Genomic DNA, 16,894 nt, shown 5'->3' with positions numbered 1-16,894 from the left:
GGTATCCATGGCGAAGCTAAATGGTCACCACTTCTTGCGCAAGACAACCCAACTACAAATTGCGTTGCCATTTCTTCAAACAAACCACAGCGTCGATTTGTAGGCAGGCACCTTAAACTGAGACAGGAGTTCATCGGTGGCATTTTGACCCTGGTCGCTTTCTCGAGTTTCTGCCAACCTGAGGATCTCATCGATGTCCATTTCCTGCAAGAACAGACAGGACGGCGCTTTGATTTGTAAAACGACGACACGTGCGCTCTCAGCGTAGCGAGAATGAATATCCAAGTACCTGAGGTTCAGATTCTTCTCCTTCGGCCTCTTTAAAGAGCTCTTCTGCACCAAACTTGAGGATGGCTGTGAGCTCTTCCTTGTTAAATGGGTTTGAACTGAAAGACAAAAGGCAGGGCACGCGTGATGGTTCCCGTCAAACGCGTGGACGCCACTCCCGAGAGGTCTTACTTGGTGTTGCCCGAGTTGCTGTCCAGTACGGTTCGGCCAGTGGTGTCCATTCGCTGGATGACCAGATGATCCAAAACCATCTTCTTCTTGGCCCTCTCGATGATGTCCTCCTCAACCGTTCCCTTGGTGACCAGTCGATATATATTCACCTACGATCGGAACCGAAGCGGGAATTACTGCAAATGTATTCATTCCAGCAGACGGCTTGGGAACACCTGGACTGTGCTGAAAAACTATCAATACTGATCAACTGACTTGGACTTCACTTTCATTACAGTACAGTCGACTTTAACTGTATACGACTGTTTGTCGACTGCGGGACTTGTTGCGTTAGCCTTGATAGCGCTGAGTGCCATTCTGCCCGTTGGGTATTCCACAGGGTTCAATTTTGGGGCCCCTGCTGTTTTCATTCTATTTGCTACAATCACGGCATTTCCTTGCTTTCACCGCCACTATGTGATGCTATCAATTTCCAGCCGTAGCATACCTGCTTCTTTTGGCCGATCCTATGAGCCCTGGCTTGCGCCTGCAGGTCATTCTGCGGGTTCCAGTCCGAGTCGAAGATGACGACGGTGTCGGCAGAGGCCAAGTTTATTCCCAGGCCTCCGGCTCTCGTGGACAAGAGAAAGCAGAAATCCTGGATGATGGCAAAAACAGAACTAGCAACAAAATTCCAAGTAATCGGGCACCGAGCTACATTTGCTGTCATCCATTTTGAAACTATGAACAGCACCCGTTGACGACAGCGCTGAAATCTTGACCTTACCTCTGAGCCTTCGGCATTAAAGTGGTCCAGTGCTTGCTTTCGAATTTCTCCCTTGATGGAGCCGTCCAAACGCTAAAAAGAGAAGAGACAAATAACACCATAGTTCAGTCGATGGCGAACTACAAAACAAACAGCGGCAACGGATAAGGACGGCCGGTGCCAAGCGCGTGCGCGCACTACCGGAGCCTGGATGCTCTTCCATATAAAACAAGTCGCTGATATAAATAACCACATGAACTGGCCAAGTATGTGTGCTACAGCGCTGATATTTGATCTGTGACAACACTAACGGGTTGGCTAGCATGAACACACGCACCATCACCAAGTGTTTTTCTTGTTGACTAGTTTGGTCGCTTTGTCTAGCTTTGTTTGTGTCGCAAGCAATCATTTGACTCCCTTGTTCATTACAAAAACAATAGAGGTGTCTTGAAAGGGCCTTGAACAAATTGATATTTCAATTCATGTCAATTGGAAAGATGATTTGCATAAATCGAAGTCCAAAAAACAACAACAATACTAACAACATAACAGATTTGATTTGACTGTTGCTAGGGACAAAAAAAAGGTGCCTCCGACCTGAAACGGGTAGCGTTTCTTGGCAAGGTATTCGGCCAGGATGTCCAACATTCGAACCATCTGCGAGAAAATCAGCACTCTGTTGCCTCGCTCCCTCAGCCGGGTGAGCAGTTTGTCCAGCAGCACCAGCTTGCCGCTGCCCCGCACCAGAGCCTGACGCACACAAAGACAGAGCAAGATGTTGCGCGATGATGCCCCTGAGTTGAGGAAAGAAAAAAAAAGGGGCCTCTCAGCAAATTCACCTGCAGTTGTTCCTGTTGTGACTCGGGCTCGCCCTCCTCAGGCTGTTTGATGAGGAAGCCGTGGTTGCAGCACTTTTTCAGCTCCATAACAATGTTCAGGAAGCCCGAGGAGCTGCCTCGGGTGCCTTTGGAAAGAGCTTTGTAATTCCGCGTTAAAATCCACCTGCAAATTCAGAAAAGTATGGAATTCTTAACATTTCCGCAGGGGGTTTCAAATTGCTAGGATTCAGAGCTTAATGAACATTCTTCCTACTTGTAAAATTGTTTCTGCTGCGCACTCATGTCAACGCGGAGAATCTGCTCCACTTTGGCGGGAAGCGATTTCTCCACGTCCTTTTTGACACGTCGGAGCAGGAAAGGCTCGAGGACTTTGTGAAGACTCTGGTAACCGTTCTCTCTCCCTTTGCCGTGGTCGTCCTCAAAATCTTCCCACGAGTCAAACCTGAGAATCAGGAGAAAAAATTGTTTTGGAACGTGCGTCTGGCCGCCCGCCATTTTTGGTGGGACGGTGCGGAACTTACTTGTCCGGCATGAGGAAGTGCAGCAGCGACCAGAGCTCTTTGAGCGAGTTCTGCAGCGGAGTGCCGGTAATGAGCAGCCTGTGGTTTGACCTGAACTCCATCAAGGATTTGTACAAGAGGGAATCGTCATTCTTCAGCCGGTGAGCCTCATCAACACCCAGGAAGGCCCAGTTGATGTTTCCAAGGACTCCCTGGAAGAAAAACAAAAACAAAAAAACAATTCAATGTGAGAAGAAGAAAAAAAAGTTCTTTTTTTGCTAGCCAGTGCTGTTTTGGTCAAAGTGAATTAGAAAAACCAAAACTGTGGAAAGAAGCACCCACACCTTGTCTTTGAGGAGAATTTCGTAGGTGGTTAATAGTGCATTGAAACGGATTCTTTTGGTTTGGTGGTTCACCCACTCGTAGTCGCGGATCTATTCACAGAAGAAAAAAAACATTTGTATTTTTATGATCATTGACCACCTGGCGGTAGAAAAGAGCACCCACGGTTTTTCTGCTCATGACATCCCCGAGGTAGACCACCACGTTCATGTCGGGGGCCCAGGTGTCAAACTCCCTCTGCCAGGAGGTGAGCGTGGACAAGGGCACCACCACTAAAAAGGGCCCGTACAGCTGGTGCTGGTGGAAGAGGTAGGACAGGAAAGAGATGGTCTGGATGGTCTTTCCCAGACCCATCTCGTCTGCCAGAATCACGCTGTTGCACCTGAACGTGACGAGGAGATGATTTAGCACTCTTCCTTCGACATTGAGACGCGTGCTTGATTTGAATTTCAGTACCTGCACCAGCAGTGAGCCAGCCAGTTGAGTCCGGCCAGCTGATAGTCTCTCAGTTGCAGGTTCTCGTCTCCGATGTACGAGGGCTGTTTTTTCAGAGCGACAAATCTGGGCCTTTGTTTCAACACCTGAGAAGGAAACGGCATATGAGGCACTTTGCGTCCATTCCAAACGGAAAAGACGATTGGACAGGGTGGGGGGGGGGGGCGACCTTGCAGTCTTTGGAAGGGACGGTTTTGCTAGAGTTGCGGTTCAAGAAGCTGTCAATGCAGCGCTGGAATTTCTTCATGATGAGCGCTCCGTCTTCCCAGCTGCACTCAGAGTAGGGCAGGCCCATCCACTTGCACAAGTACTCGGGTTCGCTGGACGATATCTTGTGACTGTGAGCTGGAAGGACCAAATGCCTTTAAGCCCGTGCAGACTTGAGAATGCTTCCATCATTTTGACTTTTTTTTTTGTGCTTACACGGGAAGTCGGAAGATCCGTGCGTCTTTCCCGTTTTGGTGGCTGGCAAAAGGACAAAATGACAAAACGGAATGAATACCAACCAGCGAGTACGCAAATGATCAGCGCCTCTTACCGATGATACGCTCCACAAACTGGAACTGCTTGTTCAAGTCGGCAATGAGCTCCATCTGGCAGTTGTGGAACTCCACATCCTCGGGAGATGCCCTCTTAAGCCTAAAACATTTGAATTTGTTTGTTTCGAAAAAAAAGACAAAATGTGCTTTTTGCATCGAAGCCAAGGAAAATGGTTTGTCACCATGCGTTGAGATCGTCATTTTTCTTTTTGAAGTTGTCCAGCTTCTTCAAGCCCTTGACCTTCTGCTGCGTGAGCGAGTCCAAGCTTTCCCACGTGTTGTGGATGTAAGACCAGCCCTTCCACTTGACCAAATAGTGCGTTTCGCCTTCGTCCTTGTCGGGATCAAAACCTTCGCACGGGTCCCCGTTGTCCTGGACGGCGTACATGGTCGTGGGAGCGCCCGTGGCTAAGAACCCAAACGGCGTTTCATTAAATGTAGAAATGTCCATTTAGAGTCATTGACACGCTGGGAACATTCGCAATCACCTCCTTTCTTGCCGATCCTGGTGTCCATGATTTTCTCGATGGTCTCGCTGTCGTCGTCCTGCTGTTCCTCGCACGCGTCGCCCGTCATCTCTATCAGATCGTCAGAGTCCGTTTCAAAGTCGTGTTGGTCTTCTTTGTAGCTGCGGTGAGGAAACGTCAGATGTGTGATATATCGTGCGGTCACGTATCGTTCATTCTGGCACTGTTAAAGGCGCACTGATCGAAAAATCTTGGATTCTGGTCACGTTCCCAGAAGCCTTAGAAAAAAATAAGATGGGGGAAAAAAAAAAATACCTTTTGACCTTAGTTGCCCCTCTCCGACGAACTTGTCTCTTTGGAGTGTCGTCATCGTCATCATCCTCGTCATCATCATCGTCATCCTCATCGTCCTCTTCGTCATCCTCGTCCTCGGCCGAGGATTCCTCTTTCCTGAGTTTTCGTGCTTTTTGGGACAATTTTCTGTTTGATGATTTTGTCTGCGGTCTGTAAAAGAGCAAACGAAGCCCAGAAAAGGGAAGAGGAGACGGACGGGTTGATCCTCTTTAGAGAGCAACACAATTCAAAATGTTTTCTTGAAAGCAGGAGTGGGGAACTTTTTTTCCCCTCAGCATTCAGGTTCAGATTTCCGTTTTGGAAACAAATTCTGCGCTAACTTAATTTGCTCCATGACGCAAATCAAAAGTATCTCAAAGTTCCCAATTGACACGAATGGAAACGCCATTAGCCTCCAAAAAGAAATGGATTTTATATCTGGACTGTAATGTTTTCCTCAATTTCTATATTCTTTGTGTCTACTTCTAATCGTCACTTTTTTCCACTCTGTACTTTCACAGGCTGAGATCCAAAGCAAATGATGATCAATCTTTTATGAATGATCCACTTTTGCCGCTGAGGTTTTTCATGTCTTTATTTTGCATGGCAGAGCAGATGAGGATGTTCCCCCCACCCCTGCTTTAAGTCAAGCGGCCAACGGACAAAAGGACATGGAATGACGATGATCAGCGGGTAGCTGTCTGACGGCCTCGCTAAGCTCTTACCTTCTAGCGGGAAGTCGTCTGGATCTAACTTTTTTCTCTTCCTGCTCACTGTCTGTACTGCCGGAGGCTTCCTCCTCGTCATCCTCATCCTCATCATCCCAGCTACTTTACGACAAAGAGATGCCACAAGTTCACCCACCACCCACATCACCGCTATGACCAATTTCGAGTTAGTCATTTTGGGTGCGGTTCACGCAATTGGTTAGAAACAAGTGAGTGTGGCAATAACATGTCACCTGGCTGACTGGAATCTAACTGATACCCATGTTCAGATGAGAGGAAATGAGCGCCAAATCAAATGCATCATTGCAAGTGTCATGAAAATGCTGTGAGGGAAACAAATACATGCCAGACCTGCACGAGACAAATACTCACTCCTTCTTTTTTACACGAGAGCTTTTCCTTTTTGGACTTTCGTTTTCTGAGTCACTGCTACCCTGTAAAAATAGGAACACAGGTTCAAAATATCCAATCTAAAAAAAAAAACCCAAAAACTCCAACAGGGGGTCATCGGTTTACAAGAGCACACACAATAAACTGCTTGTAACTTTAGAATAACTCGTCAAGCCCTGTCGAACTCACCGTGTTCCTCATCAGACTTAATGATTGCGTTTCCACCCAAATTTGTGTTTGCTCCCGTAAACAGAGGACCACCTGCAGTATGTGTATGCTTTCTTGCGTTTACCCCAGCGCCAATGTTCAGGCGAGATGGTTCTTGTCTACTGCGATTTGACCTTCTGACGCCGTACACGTCCGGATGCTCCTCCCACATCTGGAAATAAGATCAGAATAGCTACTATTAACGGCAGTGCCCCGAAAGTTTAGAATTTTCAAAGTTATCAAGCAAAATCTTGATTTCCTCACGTAATAAAAAAATAACTGTCCTGTAGGACAATGATCAGAAACAAAAATAAGCACCTAGTCGGAGGTGCTACTTTACCTTTTTGACATCAGCTAGACGTTCCTTCTTCTTCACTGGCTTGTCTTTGCGATCGCTGCTTGCTTGTCTTTTGGACTCCGCAGACTCGCTCCCGCTCCCCGAGCGACTCTCCGACCCCGAGGAGCTGTTGGACTCCGACTGGCGGGGCCGTCGCCTCTCGCTGCCGTGCTCGCTCTCGGACTGACTTCCCGACTCCGATGCGGAGCGATTGGATTCTTCCGAGGCTGAATTGCTGCGGAGAGAAGAACACGGGCCATTTCGAGCTGCATGTCCACACACCTGTGTCTTCGATACAAAACACTGTTCAGTTGTTGAAGAAGAACTGAACGGCATTTATGTGGCATCCCCCTCACCGAAAACACAGTCCTCCACATACTTTGTGTGTGTGGGAGGACTCCTTATTAGCAATAATATTTTTGTGGAAGTTGATCCTGACTTTTGAAAAAATATAGATACTTTTCTAAAGTTGGTACCAGAAGAAATAAGTCTCTGAAAGGCGAAAGGTGTTTTGCATTCGGGAATGAAATAGAATCGCGTCACAGCTGTCTGCTGTCGTTCCACTTTCGAACACATGAGGGCATCATTCAACAATAAATTAAAAGCTCTACAATTGAAGCGTCAATATTTAAAATGCTTATTTTGAGCATTATAATTATTATTCAAATAGTTTATCAGACAATTTAAAAAAAGGTGACGGCTATGACTGTATAGACAAGATATAACTACGTTTTGCGATGACCTAACCCGGAAGAAGAAAGCTACTTCCTCTTTTTGAGAGGCGGGCTGGACGACTGATGAAATCTCACTTTCTTATTGGTTGATACGTTGCTATGTGACCATCCGGGTAATCGCGGTTTCTCCGTTTCGGACGGTGGGAATGAACACTTCCGGTTCCCGAGCCACACACGCAGCAAGCAAACCCAGCCAGCGGTGGGAGCAAGGGACATTTGCACATTTTAAACAATATTTAACTAAATGTTGATGCGACCTAAAGAGGATCGGATCTATGCATTTCGTGGCTGTCTCCCTGCTGCGTTCCCACAATGGTTGTGTTGACACCAAGCAGGAAGAAGCTGAAATGTAATGTTTAACCAAACTAAAATGGCTGCCACGAGTGCACAATACACACAAGTGAGAATGAGACAGTGTTCTCAAATGTATTCAGTAAGATGTGTGTCTTTTCATAGTTTTCAGCACACAGCAGGCATTCTGATAGATTTAAATTTGGCTGCAAGGAGGCAGAAAACAAACCAACAGCTCAATTTAACTTGTGATCATGATGCAAAATGTGCAAATTATGTTGTTAGTTTCCACATTGAGAAAAAAGCTGGGGGAGATATTCGCAAAAATGGGCCTGTTAAATTCTAATTGTAATTAAAGGCGTTAAGTCACCAAAAGCATGATCACAATGTCGTTTCGCTCCAATTCTACATTGACGCGTTCTTGATGAACGGTGTCAAGTATCCACACTCAATACTGAAGATGCAAAGTATCCACACTCAATACTGAAGCTAAATTTAAGTTGAAATAATTCATTCCTGCTGATGCAAAAGTCATCCTAGTCTGGTTTCAATAAAGAAAGGCTCATTGAAATAAATAAAAAGGTTAAAAAGTGACCAACAATCTTAGACAGCATGTGCTCTTGTTGAATATTAGTAAGGTTCTATTCAAGGCAAATTTAAAGGCTGCATCCACACAAGTAAAGGGTTCAAAGTGTCTTTTGAAAGTAAATGTTGCATTTGGTTATCTCGCTCCACAGTTTGTTCACACCCACCATAGTGTAGCAAGGTTGGTACAGCAACAAAAGTTGCATTAACAAAAATAACGGGTCAAATAACACTGCTACAATGGTGCAATGCAGCACAATGTAGAAAAATACAAGGCCGTGTTGTTTTTATGATAAATGAGAAGAAATGATTTGAAAGAAAATAATTCATGCAATCAGATAAAGGGGGAGTTCGACCGCATTAAGCTCCAGGGACCGATCTTTTAGGGTCCTACCAAACTCACTAGTGTAGTGTTACAAAAAAAAAAAAAACAGCAACAAAAAAACTACAAAGATCGGGGTGTGGCTATTAAACAATACCAAGGTCACTGGTGACTGTGGTGCACTTCGTCATTGGCACGCATATGCAAATGCAGACCACAAACACACACACACACACACACAGGTGATCAACTATGCTTGACAATGTAAACAAGTTCAGCGGACGCCAAAAGTCTATTTGAAAGAAAATACAATTAGTTCCATACCTGGAAGCATTGCTCTGAGTCGATCCTTCTTCCACCTGCTTTTTATTTCTGTTCTTCATCCTTGAAGAAAATTGCCTATGCTTTAAATGTGTGTATATATCCTTTGGGAAAGGTGATCTGATGTCCTGGTATTCGTGTAAAAAAAAAAAAAAAGAAAAAAAAAAAGTTCCAGGAGGCAGAAAGTAGCACACAAGTCCCTCAAGATTGCCTTCGCCCCTCGACAGGCACTTTAAATCCCAAGCGGTGCGACGCCAGAGGTGAAAGTGGAATTAAATACAAATGATTGGTCATTATCTATCATTATCATTATATAGATGGAATATATAGTTCCACAAGGTATGTGCTATTCCATTAGCCTACGATTAGCAAGCCATTTGTCCAAGTGCCGAGTCGCATCAATTAATTGTAACTGCGTCATCGCGGGGGAAATGACAACATTAAAAATAAAGTTATATGGGATTAATTCAGCAAATAATGTCAACAGAGCGACCTCATAGCAAGGCAGTAACGACAGATGAATTATTTCGTTTCGATTCGCCGCGGTCGCAAAATATACTAAAATGTCCAAATCAAACCAGACAGCAAAAGAAGGAAGGTATTTGTTATTAAATACAAAAAGAATCAGCTTTTAAATACATCGTGGGCCTCTCGGAACCCGCTCTGCTGTCAAGCGTCAGAGAGACAAGAGGCGAGCAGCACTCTAAAAATGGAGGCGCGCCATGGCTGCCGGAGCCCTGCATGGAAAACAACGGCAAGCCCAGACGGCTCCTTCGACGCGCAAAAACGGCCACAAAAGCCCAGCGAAACGGCGTCAAACCCGTCAAAACGTCGAGCGAGTGAGCCGAGGCATCACGAGAACATAGCAGGACGTCGCCTCAGTCGACACAGGGGTAAGAAAAACGGAATGACGACAGCCCATAGCAGCCTTCCTAAGGATCATCCGCCATCTAGAGCTCCTTCCTAGCTCTGAAAGCCTTTGATTGACGTTATTTTCATTTAGCCAACACTCAGGTGATGTTTAAGTCCCTCCCCTTCATCTCTTAACTTTTCGTTGACAAAAACGTCAAATTATCTTCATCACAACTAAACAAGCAGCAGCAGCAGCAACTAAAGTGTTGGGCTCACTTAAGTGGACAAAGAATAACGAAGAGTGGAAAGATTTTCTCCCCTTTTGCAGCAATTGCATCACTTCCTGCATGAACAGGAAGAAGAGAAGCCAGAGAAGCCATTTTAGAAAGTCGTAGGAAGCCATTTCATTTCTCACAAAATGCTACTTAACCATTTCACAGCCTGTTTCACTCTTTTATTCATTTGACAGCATATTGCAGTAACCACTAGGGAGAATGACACAAAAACACACTCCTTTTGTCATACAGAACACTAATATTTGAAATGGATACCATCTTTCTGGAAGGCATTCGACGACAAATGAAATGCATTGTTTCGAATTACTAAATTTGAAAATAACTGTCGCAAACATCTGAAATATGAATGTAAACAAATTCAAAATACAGTGCCAAATAGCAGAATAGCTAATAAAACAAAGCCAAGAAAAAAATACAGAATATACTTTATTCAAAACAGCACGAGTACATTTGCTAATCTCAAAAACATTGAAACACAGCTAGCAACACTGCGTCGTAAATTCTTTTGAAAAATCCATACGAAACGTCGTCAAAAAACGGGTTCAGCTTGTCAAAAAAATTGCCATCTTCACGTTAAACAACGCTATCTCGGCGTATTAGCGCTGTCTCCACTGTCTGCGAAATCCACTTGAATGAGGTCTTGATGAGACAAAAAAAGAAGGAAACATTTCAGGCCACAAATACATGTCAAATGATCCGCAATGAACAAAAATCAAAAGCTGAAGTAGAGAATTGTTCGAAAAAGCAATGCAACAATTGACCACTAGTGGTGTGTCAGGTGTAGCCAAGTCCAAATCCCCAAGTTTTCTTAGAATACCGCTCAACGGAGGAAAATCGACAAAAAGTTGGATAAACATCGGTAAGTGAGTCTCGATGGAGAAGTCCATGGTTTAGCAACCGTGCAAAAGCCATTCAAGACATTTTTCATTGTTTAACCGGTTGTTGGGTGAAAAACAAAATCAAATTTGTAAAGTGTAAAACAAAAAATTGGAGTGGACGTACGATTTGCCGTGACGGAATACATTAGCACTGACGCTGGTCATAATAGCATAAAACTACTAAGTCACAACTGTCCTTTTTGTTTCTGTGATTTTCAAGTCCAACAGTGTTCAGAATAAAGCCTTTTTTTTTTTCCCCCCCATCTTCAACTGTGGCAAATGTCTTTTCGGTTCAGTTTGAATCAGTATAATTTGTATGTGGTAAAACATGATCAATCTTAAATTCCCAATTGATATGCTGCTGAAATTACTATAGCGAGAAAGTCACGCGATGTCGTAACATAGCAGAAAAATAAATAAACCAGGCAGTACAGTGCCATGGGCCAGTGACACTATTAAAAAAAGAAAATATTGTCAAATTCTCAGCATTTGAGAACATTTTCAAAATTCGTAGAAATGGTCATCCGAGAAATTACATCTGTTGCAAGTCTTTAGAATTGTAAGCATGTGTCATAAGGAAAAGATCATAGGTTATTGTAAATAGGCAAACAAACAAAGAAAATATTTCATGATGTGTTTTTTCCAAATCAAGATGAAACTTACTGCGCTGCGCTGTCTTGTATTGATCCCAAATAGAAAAAAATCCTAAAACCAGTCCATGTCCTCTGTGGAAGAGATGAGGACAACAATGAGTGACATCAAAAATGATGACTTGATATGCGTGTCATGCAAGCCAATGTCTCCAGTTTGTTTATGATGGCGTCAAATTGAAATGATCTCATATGAATGATCCATGAGCCCAGCTTTGGAAATTATTTACCTTTTTTTTTTTTTTTTTTACCATTTGCGGTGCATTATGGGGGGCCCTGATCTTAGAAAGCTTTCCGAAAGAGTACAGGGCTGAATAGTTCCAGATGGTGTTTATCACTCTATCCATCAAGTCCAGTCATGTAACAGCAACCAGATCCAGAGTCCGCAATCAAGATTTTCTTCAAATGTCAAAGTGTGCTCTTCTTTACAAAATGAACACAAGGGTTGGCCACTCTGTAACCTTACTGGAATTAACGAGTATGTTTTTGCTAGCAAAGTCAAAGATTTCCACTGAGTGTAGCTAAGTTTCCAGAGTCCCTAATCATTCCTTGAGTTGTGAACATGAATCCTCAAGATTTGAAGATATAATCAAGTCCAAACTTGTCGAGAAGGTCCGAAAAACGAACGCGGCTCATGGAAACGGCTATTTTGTTCAATTCCTAGTTTCAAGGGGCCAAGTCGCTGGAATGAGCCATGGAAGACACATGGCTAGTTATGGAACCAAGCGAACAGATTACATCTTCAGACCAGGCAATTTCTCAGCCATCTTGATGGCAATTGGACTGTTGCGGTTGCCCAAGGCTATGAATGAGAATGAAATATCACTAAATGGGAATATTCACAGGCACAACCAGGTCCTTTGCGATTCCAGAACGTGAACGACCTTTTCCTTCTCATCTGCAAAGTCCACCATGTCACATTGGTAGGCTCGTTTGGGCAGGTATAGTATCCCCCCCACCCATTTGGAAGTGAAAACCGTCCCACTGGATTGACGAGGGCGTGGCTCAGTCTAGATACCTATACCTATGGCTGTTTGTCTTCATGTCATCTTGTTTTCGTCTTATTTCCACGTTGAGATTTGTAATTATCTTTAATGACCCATCCACCATTCATGACAATGTCAAAAAGGCCTACAGTGTCGTCCGATTGATACAAGTCGATGCTCAACTTCATCCTTAGCCAAAATTTTTGGAGGTATATAAACACCCATAGATGAAAACCTCAACTTGTGATGACACCACGAACACCAAAAATTCTCAAATGGTATTGGAAATGAATGCCCTTTATGACTACAATCAGTTTTTGTGAATTGTATTTGGAAAATGGGGTCCCTATTCGGAATAGCCAAACATTTGTGTTGCACGTTACAATAGCTCGCCAAAAATCTCTTCAAGCGATCCAGTCAATGGATGAAGTCCCAATTAATTCAACAGTTTGTAAAATTAAATAATTAACGGTACGATCCTATACTGTTTTGGCATTCTACGATCATTTGTCACTATTTCCGAAATGCAACAAATCATAGCAGGTAACGGGTTTTAGCAACACTAGTTATGAAATTGTACGTTAGCAAGAAAATGTACATTGGCGTACTTCTCGCTTGTTCATAGCGTTCACTTTACAACTCGCAGGCAAGGAGTATTTTGAAAAATGCTTTCATTCTTTGGGAAAACACTTACAATTCTACTCTGGAGAGTAAATCGGACAAATCCATCCGTAACGTCTTCGAAGCCGACGCCAACCCTTTAAAATACAAAAAGTTTGAGTTACGAGACGAGACAAGCCAATAGCACAACCTAGTGGCTACATCTGACTTGCAGTCAATACGACAACACGGTAAACAACGAAAAAAAATCGTACCATCTTCCTTGGGTTAGCCGATTCTGTCCTCCTACGACACAGTGTTATCGGCCAAGTGAAATCCATCTGAAATACAAAATGGTTGTTAATTTAGACGGATTATCTTTTTTTTTTTTTTAAACGCACACTTTGTTTTCAGTAATATTACCGACATTTTGTGTAATGTAGTTAAAATGAGTTTAATTCTCATTGTAATGTGCTTCGTCAGTTGGAAAACACTTCATATCTCTTGGGGGTTTATTATTTTTGCTCTCTACAGTATAAACCTATCGGGAATTGGTGAGCCAAGACATTTTTCCCGCAACGTGGACTAACTCTTACATTCAACATATATCGTTTGATATTGACATATGGTTAGGTATTTCGTTTAGATGTAATTGTCTACATGTGTCACTAAGCAACTGTCTTGTCTACGGGATTGTGGTTTTAAGAACATTTTGTGCATTTTCCTACTTTATTATTTCGACTTAAGTCAACATAAATGTGCATTTATATGTTCTAAAATGATGCCTTCATGTTTCTTGCAGGTTGAATGCAATAAAGATTGCATGTGTAGAACAAATTTTCAATGAAATCTCCATGCAGTACCTTAAAGGGTTAAATGCCAACACCCTATTTTATATTTCTAGATATACTAAGTATTTTAACATATGGGAGCTTCCTTTGATGAACTTACCAAGTGCAATTTGTTTAGGGAGTATTCAGTGAATGATTTGTAGTAATTCTGTATATAGACCATTTGGGGGGTTTTGCGAATTTGCAAAAAATATTTAAAACTATTTAAATTGTGTAAGACTTTGAAATAACTTTACACTTCATCTTCATTCACAGTGAATTTGATCGTGTGGTTGCAAAACACGTCTTTTTGCTATTTAAGGGTATTTTACAATTCGACAAAAACCCTTAAAAAATGATTATAAGAGGGGAAAAGCACAAAACACATAAATCCATACAGAATTTGTCACAAAGCACCTGTACACCGTTTAAAGACTAAACATTTTGCGAATAAATCGCTTTTAATCGACAAAAAGCACACAAGGACATTTGTCCTTTCAAGGACAAAGCAAATTTTAAATGCGTAGGTTGAAAGACAACGAGAAAGATCGAGAAAAATACACATCTTCGACTATCATCCATGTAAATACAATGCAGGGCAAGCAATGGAGTGATTTGACACTCACTAGCACTAAATACAAAACAAATTTCGTCGTCTAAATGGTTGTCTTGATTTCCATAGCCATTTTGTTTTTTCCAACACTGCGTCTCAGTCGTCCTTTTCCACCATATTGCTTCGTCCACCCTGTCGACGCGCTTTCCCGCCTTTGAACGTGTAAATTGTTGAATTTGTTCTTACCAACATCGTGGTTTCCGACTATCCGCCGTCGTCTGGCTCGGTTGGCGTGCTGTTTTCTGGCCATTTTGGTGCTTTTCGTGAGCGTTTGGTCGCCATGGCTCGCTCGCTCGCTCGCTCTCTCTGGGCGATGCAGCTCGTTGGGCTCCTCTGTTGCGTGTGTGGTTGTTCTCCGCCTCCCGACCAAGTCATATCCTTCCTTCGCCGGCCGGCTCTGCCCACTTTTTGCCTCGCGACGTAAGCGAAGCTCCACTTCCTCCCCGCCTCGCAATGGCCGCCATCTAAGCGCTAATGTCGTCGTTGTCGTCCTCTTGTTTCCCTGACACCACAGAAGAAACAGTCGCACACGAACAAAATGATACCGTTAACTTTGGTTATTGGTAAAGCCACCCATGTTTGAAATGAAACATTTGACTCAAAATGACATCCGTTTTTTTTTCTGCAGGTTTGAATAGGAAAATGTACAATTGCCTGGATTTGAGCTCCAAACGATTTCATTTTTAACAACAACTTGATCAGGTTAAGTTAGTTAGTTAGTTAGTTAGTTAGTTAGTTAGTTAGTTAGTTAGTTAGTTAGTTAGTTAGTTAGTTAGTTAGTTAGTGTTGCGTTTTGTTCACGATGCAAGCGTATAAAAGTATATAAGTTTGTATAAATTGACAAAAATATGCTGTTGCTCTCTCTTCATTAGTTAGTTAGTTAGTCAGTTAGTATACCCTCATTCAGCCCGGTTATCATACTTGGAAAGATATTTTTTTACTTTGACGTTTGTCACTATAAAAATGCATTGTAAAAATGGACAGCAATACAGAAAGCTGGATTATAAACATTGCAGTGGTATAAACAAATGAAAACCCAGCAGAAATTATTTCAGATTTCTCTCTTCATGCACAATACAAATTGGATTGAGTGAGTGAGTGAGTGAGTGAGTGAGTGAGTGAGTGAGTGAGTGAGTGAGTGAGTGAGTGAGTGAGTGAGTGAGTGAGTGAGTGAGTGAGTGAGTGAGTGAGTGAGTGAGTGAGTGAGTGAGTACCACAAGACACGGGTTTGAACTCAAAGTAATTCGCAAAAGCTGCTTCATGTTATAGTCTCTTAGTTACAGGCAGAGAAAACAATTGTTAACACCGTCCCTCGCATTCGTTTTATTATTCATGCATTCATCCCCATTTTAATCCAATTTGTTATGATGAATTCATCTAAATCTTGCTAAGTGGCACTTGAGTCAGTGCAGCCTTTGTTGGCTGCTCTGCTCTGCTGTGCTGTGCTGTGCTGTGCTGTGCAATGCAATGCACTCCACCCCCGTTGGGAGCCAATCAGATGATGGACGCTGCGGCGCATGCCCGTTGCAGAAGGAAGACTTCTTAAAAAAGATCATCCGCCTGGCAACAGCAGCGGCCTGCAAAAATGTGGCCAGTGTAAGATGAGCCAAAACCGTGGCTAGCAAAACTGCTTGATAGGGGGAAGGGAATAAGTGCACGCGTACCAAAGGTGGCAATGCATTCTGACACTGATGGAAAGTGACTCTACTCATACGTTATGTGGATAGAAGAAGTCTTCACACCCTAGTTCCAATGTCAGGCTTTTGTGGTATTTAAAAAGAAACTGTCACTACGATAAATAACATCAAAATGTTTCCTGACTTACAACTTGTACAATTAATACAAAAATGCACAACCAAATGACAAATGATTGCAAAAGTGTGCACAAATATTATCACTGGCTGTGTTCAGATTTATCTGGTCACATTGATACTCATGGTAAATGGGACTCTGCTGTGGTTTTGTATTACGCTCGTGTTGCGGAATGATAGCTATCAAGTTCAGCCTTGGTTGCATCACATTATAACAGCCATCCCCAGTTTTAGGAGGGCGTGCACACGTTTTCGATTTTGTCTCTCAGACCAAAAAAAAAAGACATCTGAGCAGCCTTGTAGAGATTTTTGCGTGAAGCCTTTAGCAATCCCCGAAGCAAAGACAACATGTAATTGCTACGCAGAAAATGACAGCTGCTGTTGTGCATGTGAAGGTGTGCCCTGCAAAAACAGCCCAAACAGGATGACTACATTCATGAGCTTAACGTTTCTAAAAACTCCCCACCTTGCATCGCTTTCTCATAACATCTTACCTGGCGTGACAAGTGTTCATTTGCTTTAGGTGCAGCTTCTTTCAACCTGTCCAAAAGAATGATTGTCATCACATTGCACTCAAAACAGCAAGCTCTCATATCTTAACCAATAATTCATAATCAATGTCCCGTATTCATTGAGATAACAGGATGACCTACAACAATAAAGTTTGCTTGAAATAGTTTTCAAAACGATGAGAATTGTCAAACGTGATAATGGAGTTGTGAGCACAAAGGTCACACTGGCTGT

The 16,894-nt window shown here is 42.9% G+C and overlaps 1 protein-coding gene across 3 annotated transcripts in view; it reads right to left on the bottom strand.

Annotated features, from left to right (window-relative positions):
* Positions 1-16,894, bottom strand: part of chd2 (chromodomain helicase DNA binding protein 2) — a 23,555-nt gene extending 6,661 nt beyond the window's left edge. The window contains exons 1-29 of one of the 3 annotated variants that reach the window (XM_085914317.1): positions 16,804-16,894; positions 16,645-16,690; positions 14,526-14,841; positions 13,172-13,237; positions 12,991-13,054; positions 11,324-11,385; positions 8,638-10,421; positions 6,385-6,616; positions 6,130-6,216; positions 5,820-5,881; positions 5,445-5,546; positions 4,702-4,890; positions 4,408-4,547; positions 4,102-4,327; positions 3,919-4,019; positions 3,804-3,845; positions 3,550-3,725; positions 3,342-3,466; positions 3,051-3,267; positions 2,888-2,977; positions 2,565-2,755; positions 2,297-2,485; positions 2,044-2,206; positions 1,802-1,954; positions 1,226-1,297; positions 947-1,096; positions 460-608; positions 290-386; positions 112-204 (exon numbers count right to left, since the gene is read on the bottom strand). In XM_085914317.1, coding sequence (XP_085770443.1) covers positions 112-204; positions 290-386; positions 460-608; positions 947-1,096; positions 1,226-1,297; positions 1,802-1,954; positions 2,044-2,206; positions 2,297-2,485; positions 2,565-2,755; positions 2,888-2,977; positions 3,051-3,267; positions 3,342-3,466; positions 3,550-3,725; positions 3,804-3,845; positions 3,919-4,019; positions 4,102-4,327; positions 4,408-4,547; positions 4,702-4,890; positions 5,445-5,546; positions 5,820-5,881; positions 6,130-6,216; positions 6,385-6,616; positions 8,638-8,696 — 3,105 coding nt within the window. In that variant the 5' untranslated portion in view covers positions 8,697-10,421; positions 11,324-11,385; positions 12,991-13,054; ... (2 more) ...; positions 16,645-16,690; positions 16,804-16,894. Of the gene's footprint in view, positions 1-111; positions 205-289; positions 387-459; positions 609-946; positions 1,097-1,225; positions 1,298-1,801; positions 1,955-2,043; positions 2,207-2,296; positions 2,486-2,564; positions 2,756-2,887; positions 2,978-3,050; positions 3,268-3,341; positions 3,467-3,549; positions 3,726-3,803; positions 3,846-3,918; positions 4,020-4,101; positions 4,328-4,407; positions 4,548-4,701; positions 4,891-5,444; positions 5,550-5,819; positions 5,882-6,129; positions 6,217-6,384; positions 6,617-8,637; positions 10,422-11,323; positions 11,386-12,990; positions 13,055-13,171; positions 13,238-14,525; positions 14,842-16,644; positions 16,691-16,803 lie in introns of all 3 variants that reach the window. The other 2 variants (XM_085914316.1, XM_085914318.1) reach the window with 2 other exon arrangements.

The sequence above is a fragment of the Syngnathus leptorhynchus genome, chromosome 6, assembly GCF_054491065.1.
Source record: "Syngnathus leptorhynchus isolate UIUO chromosome 6, UIUO_Slep, whole genome shotgun sequence".
Classification (NCBI taxonomy): domain Eukaryota; kingdom Metazoa; phylum Chordata; class Actinopteri; order Syngnathiformes; family Syngnathidae; genus Syngnathus; species Syngnathus leptorhynchus.
Note: the sequence above shows the minus strand (reverse complement) of the source record. Positions and strands in the feature narration are given on the sequence as shown.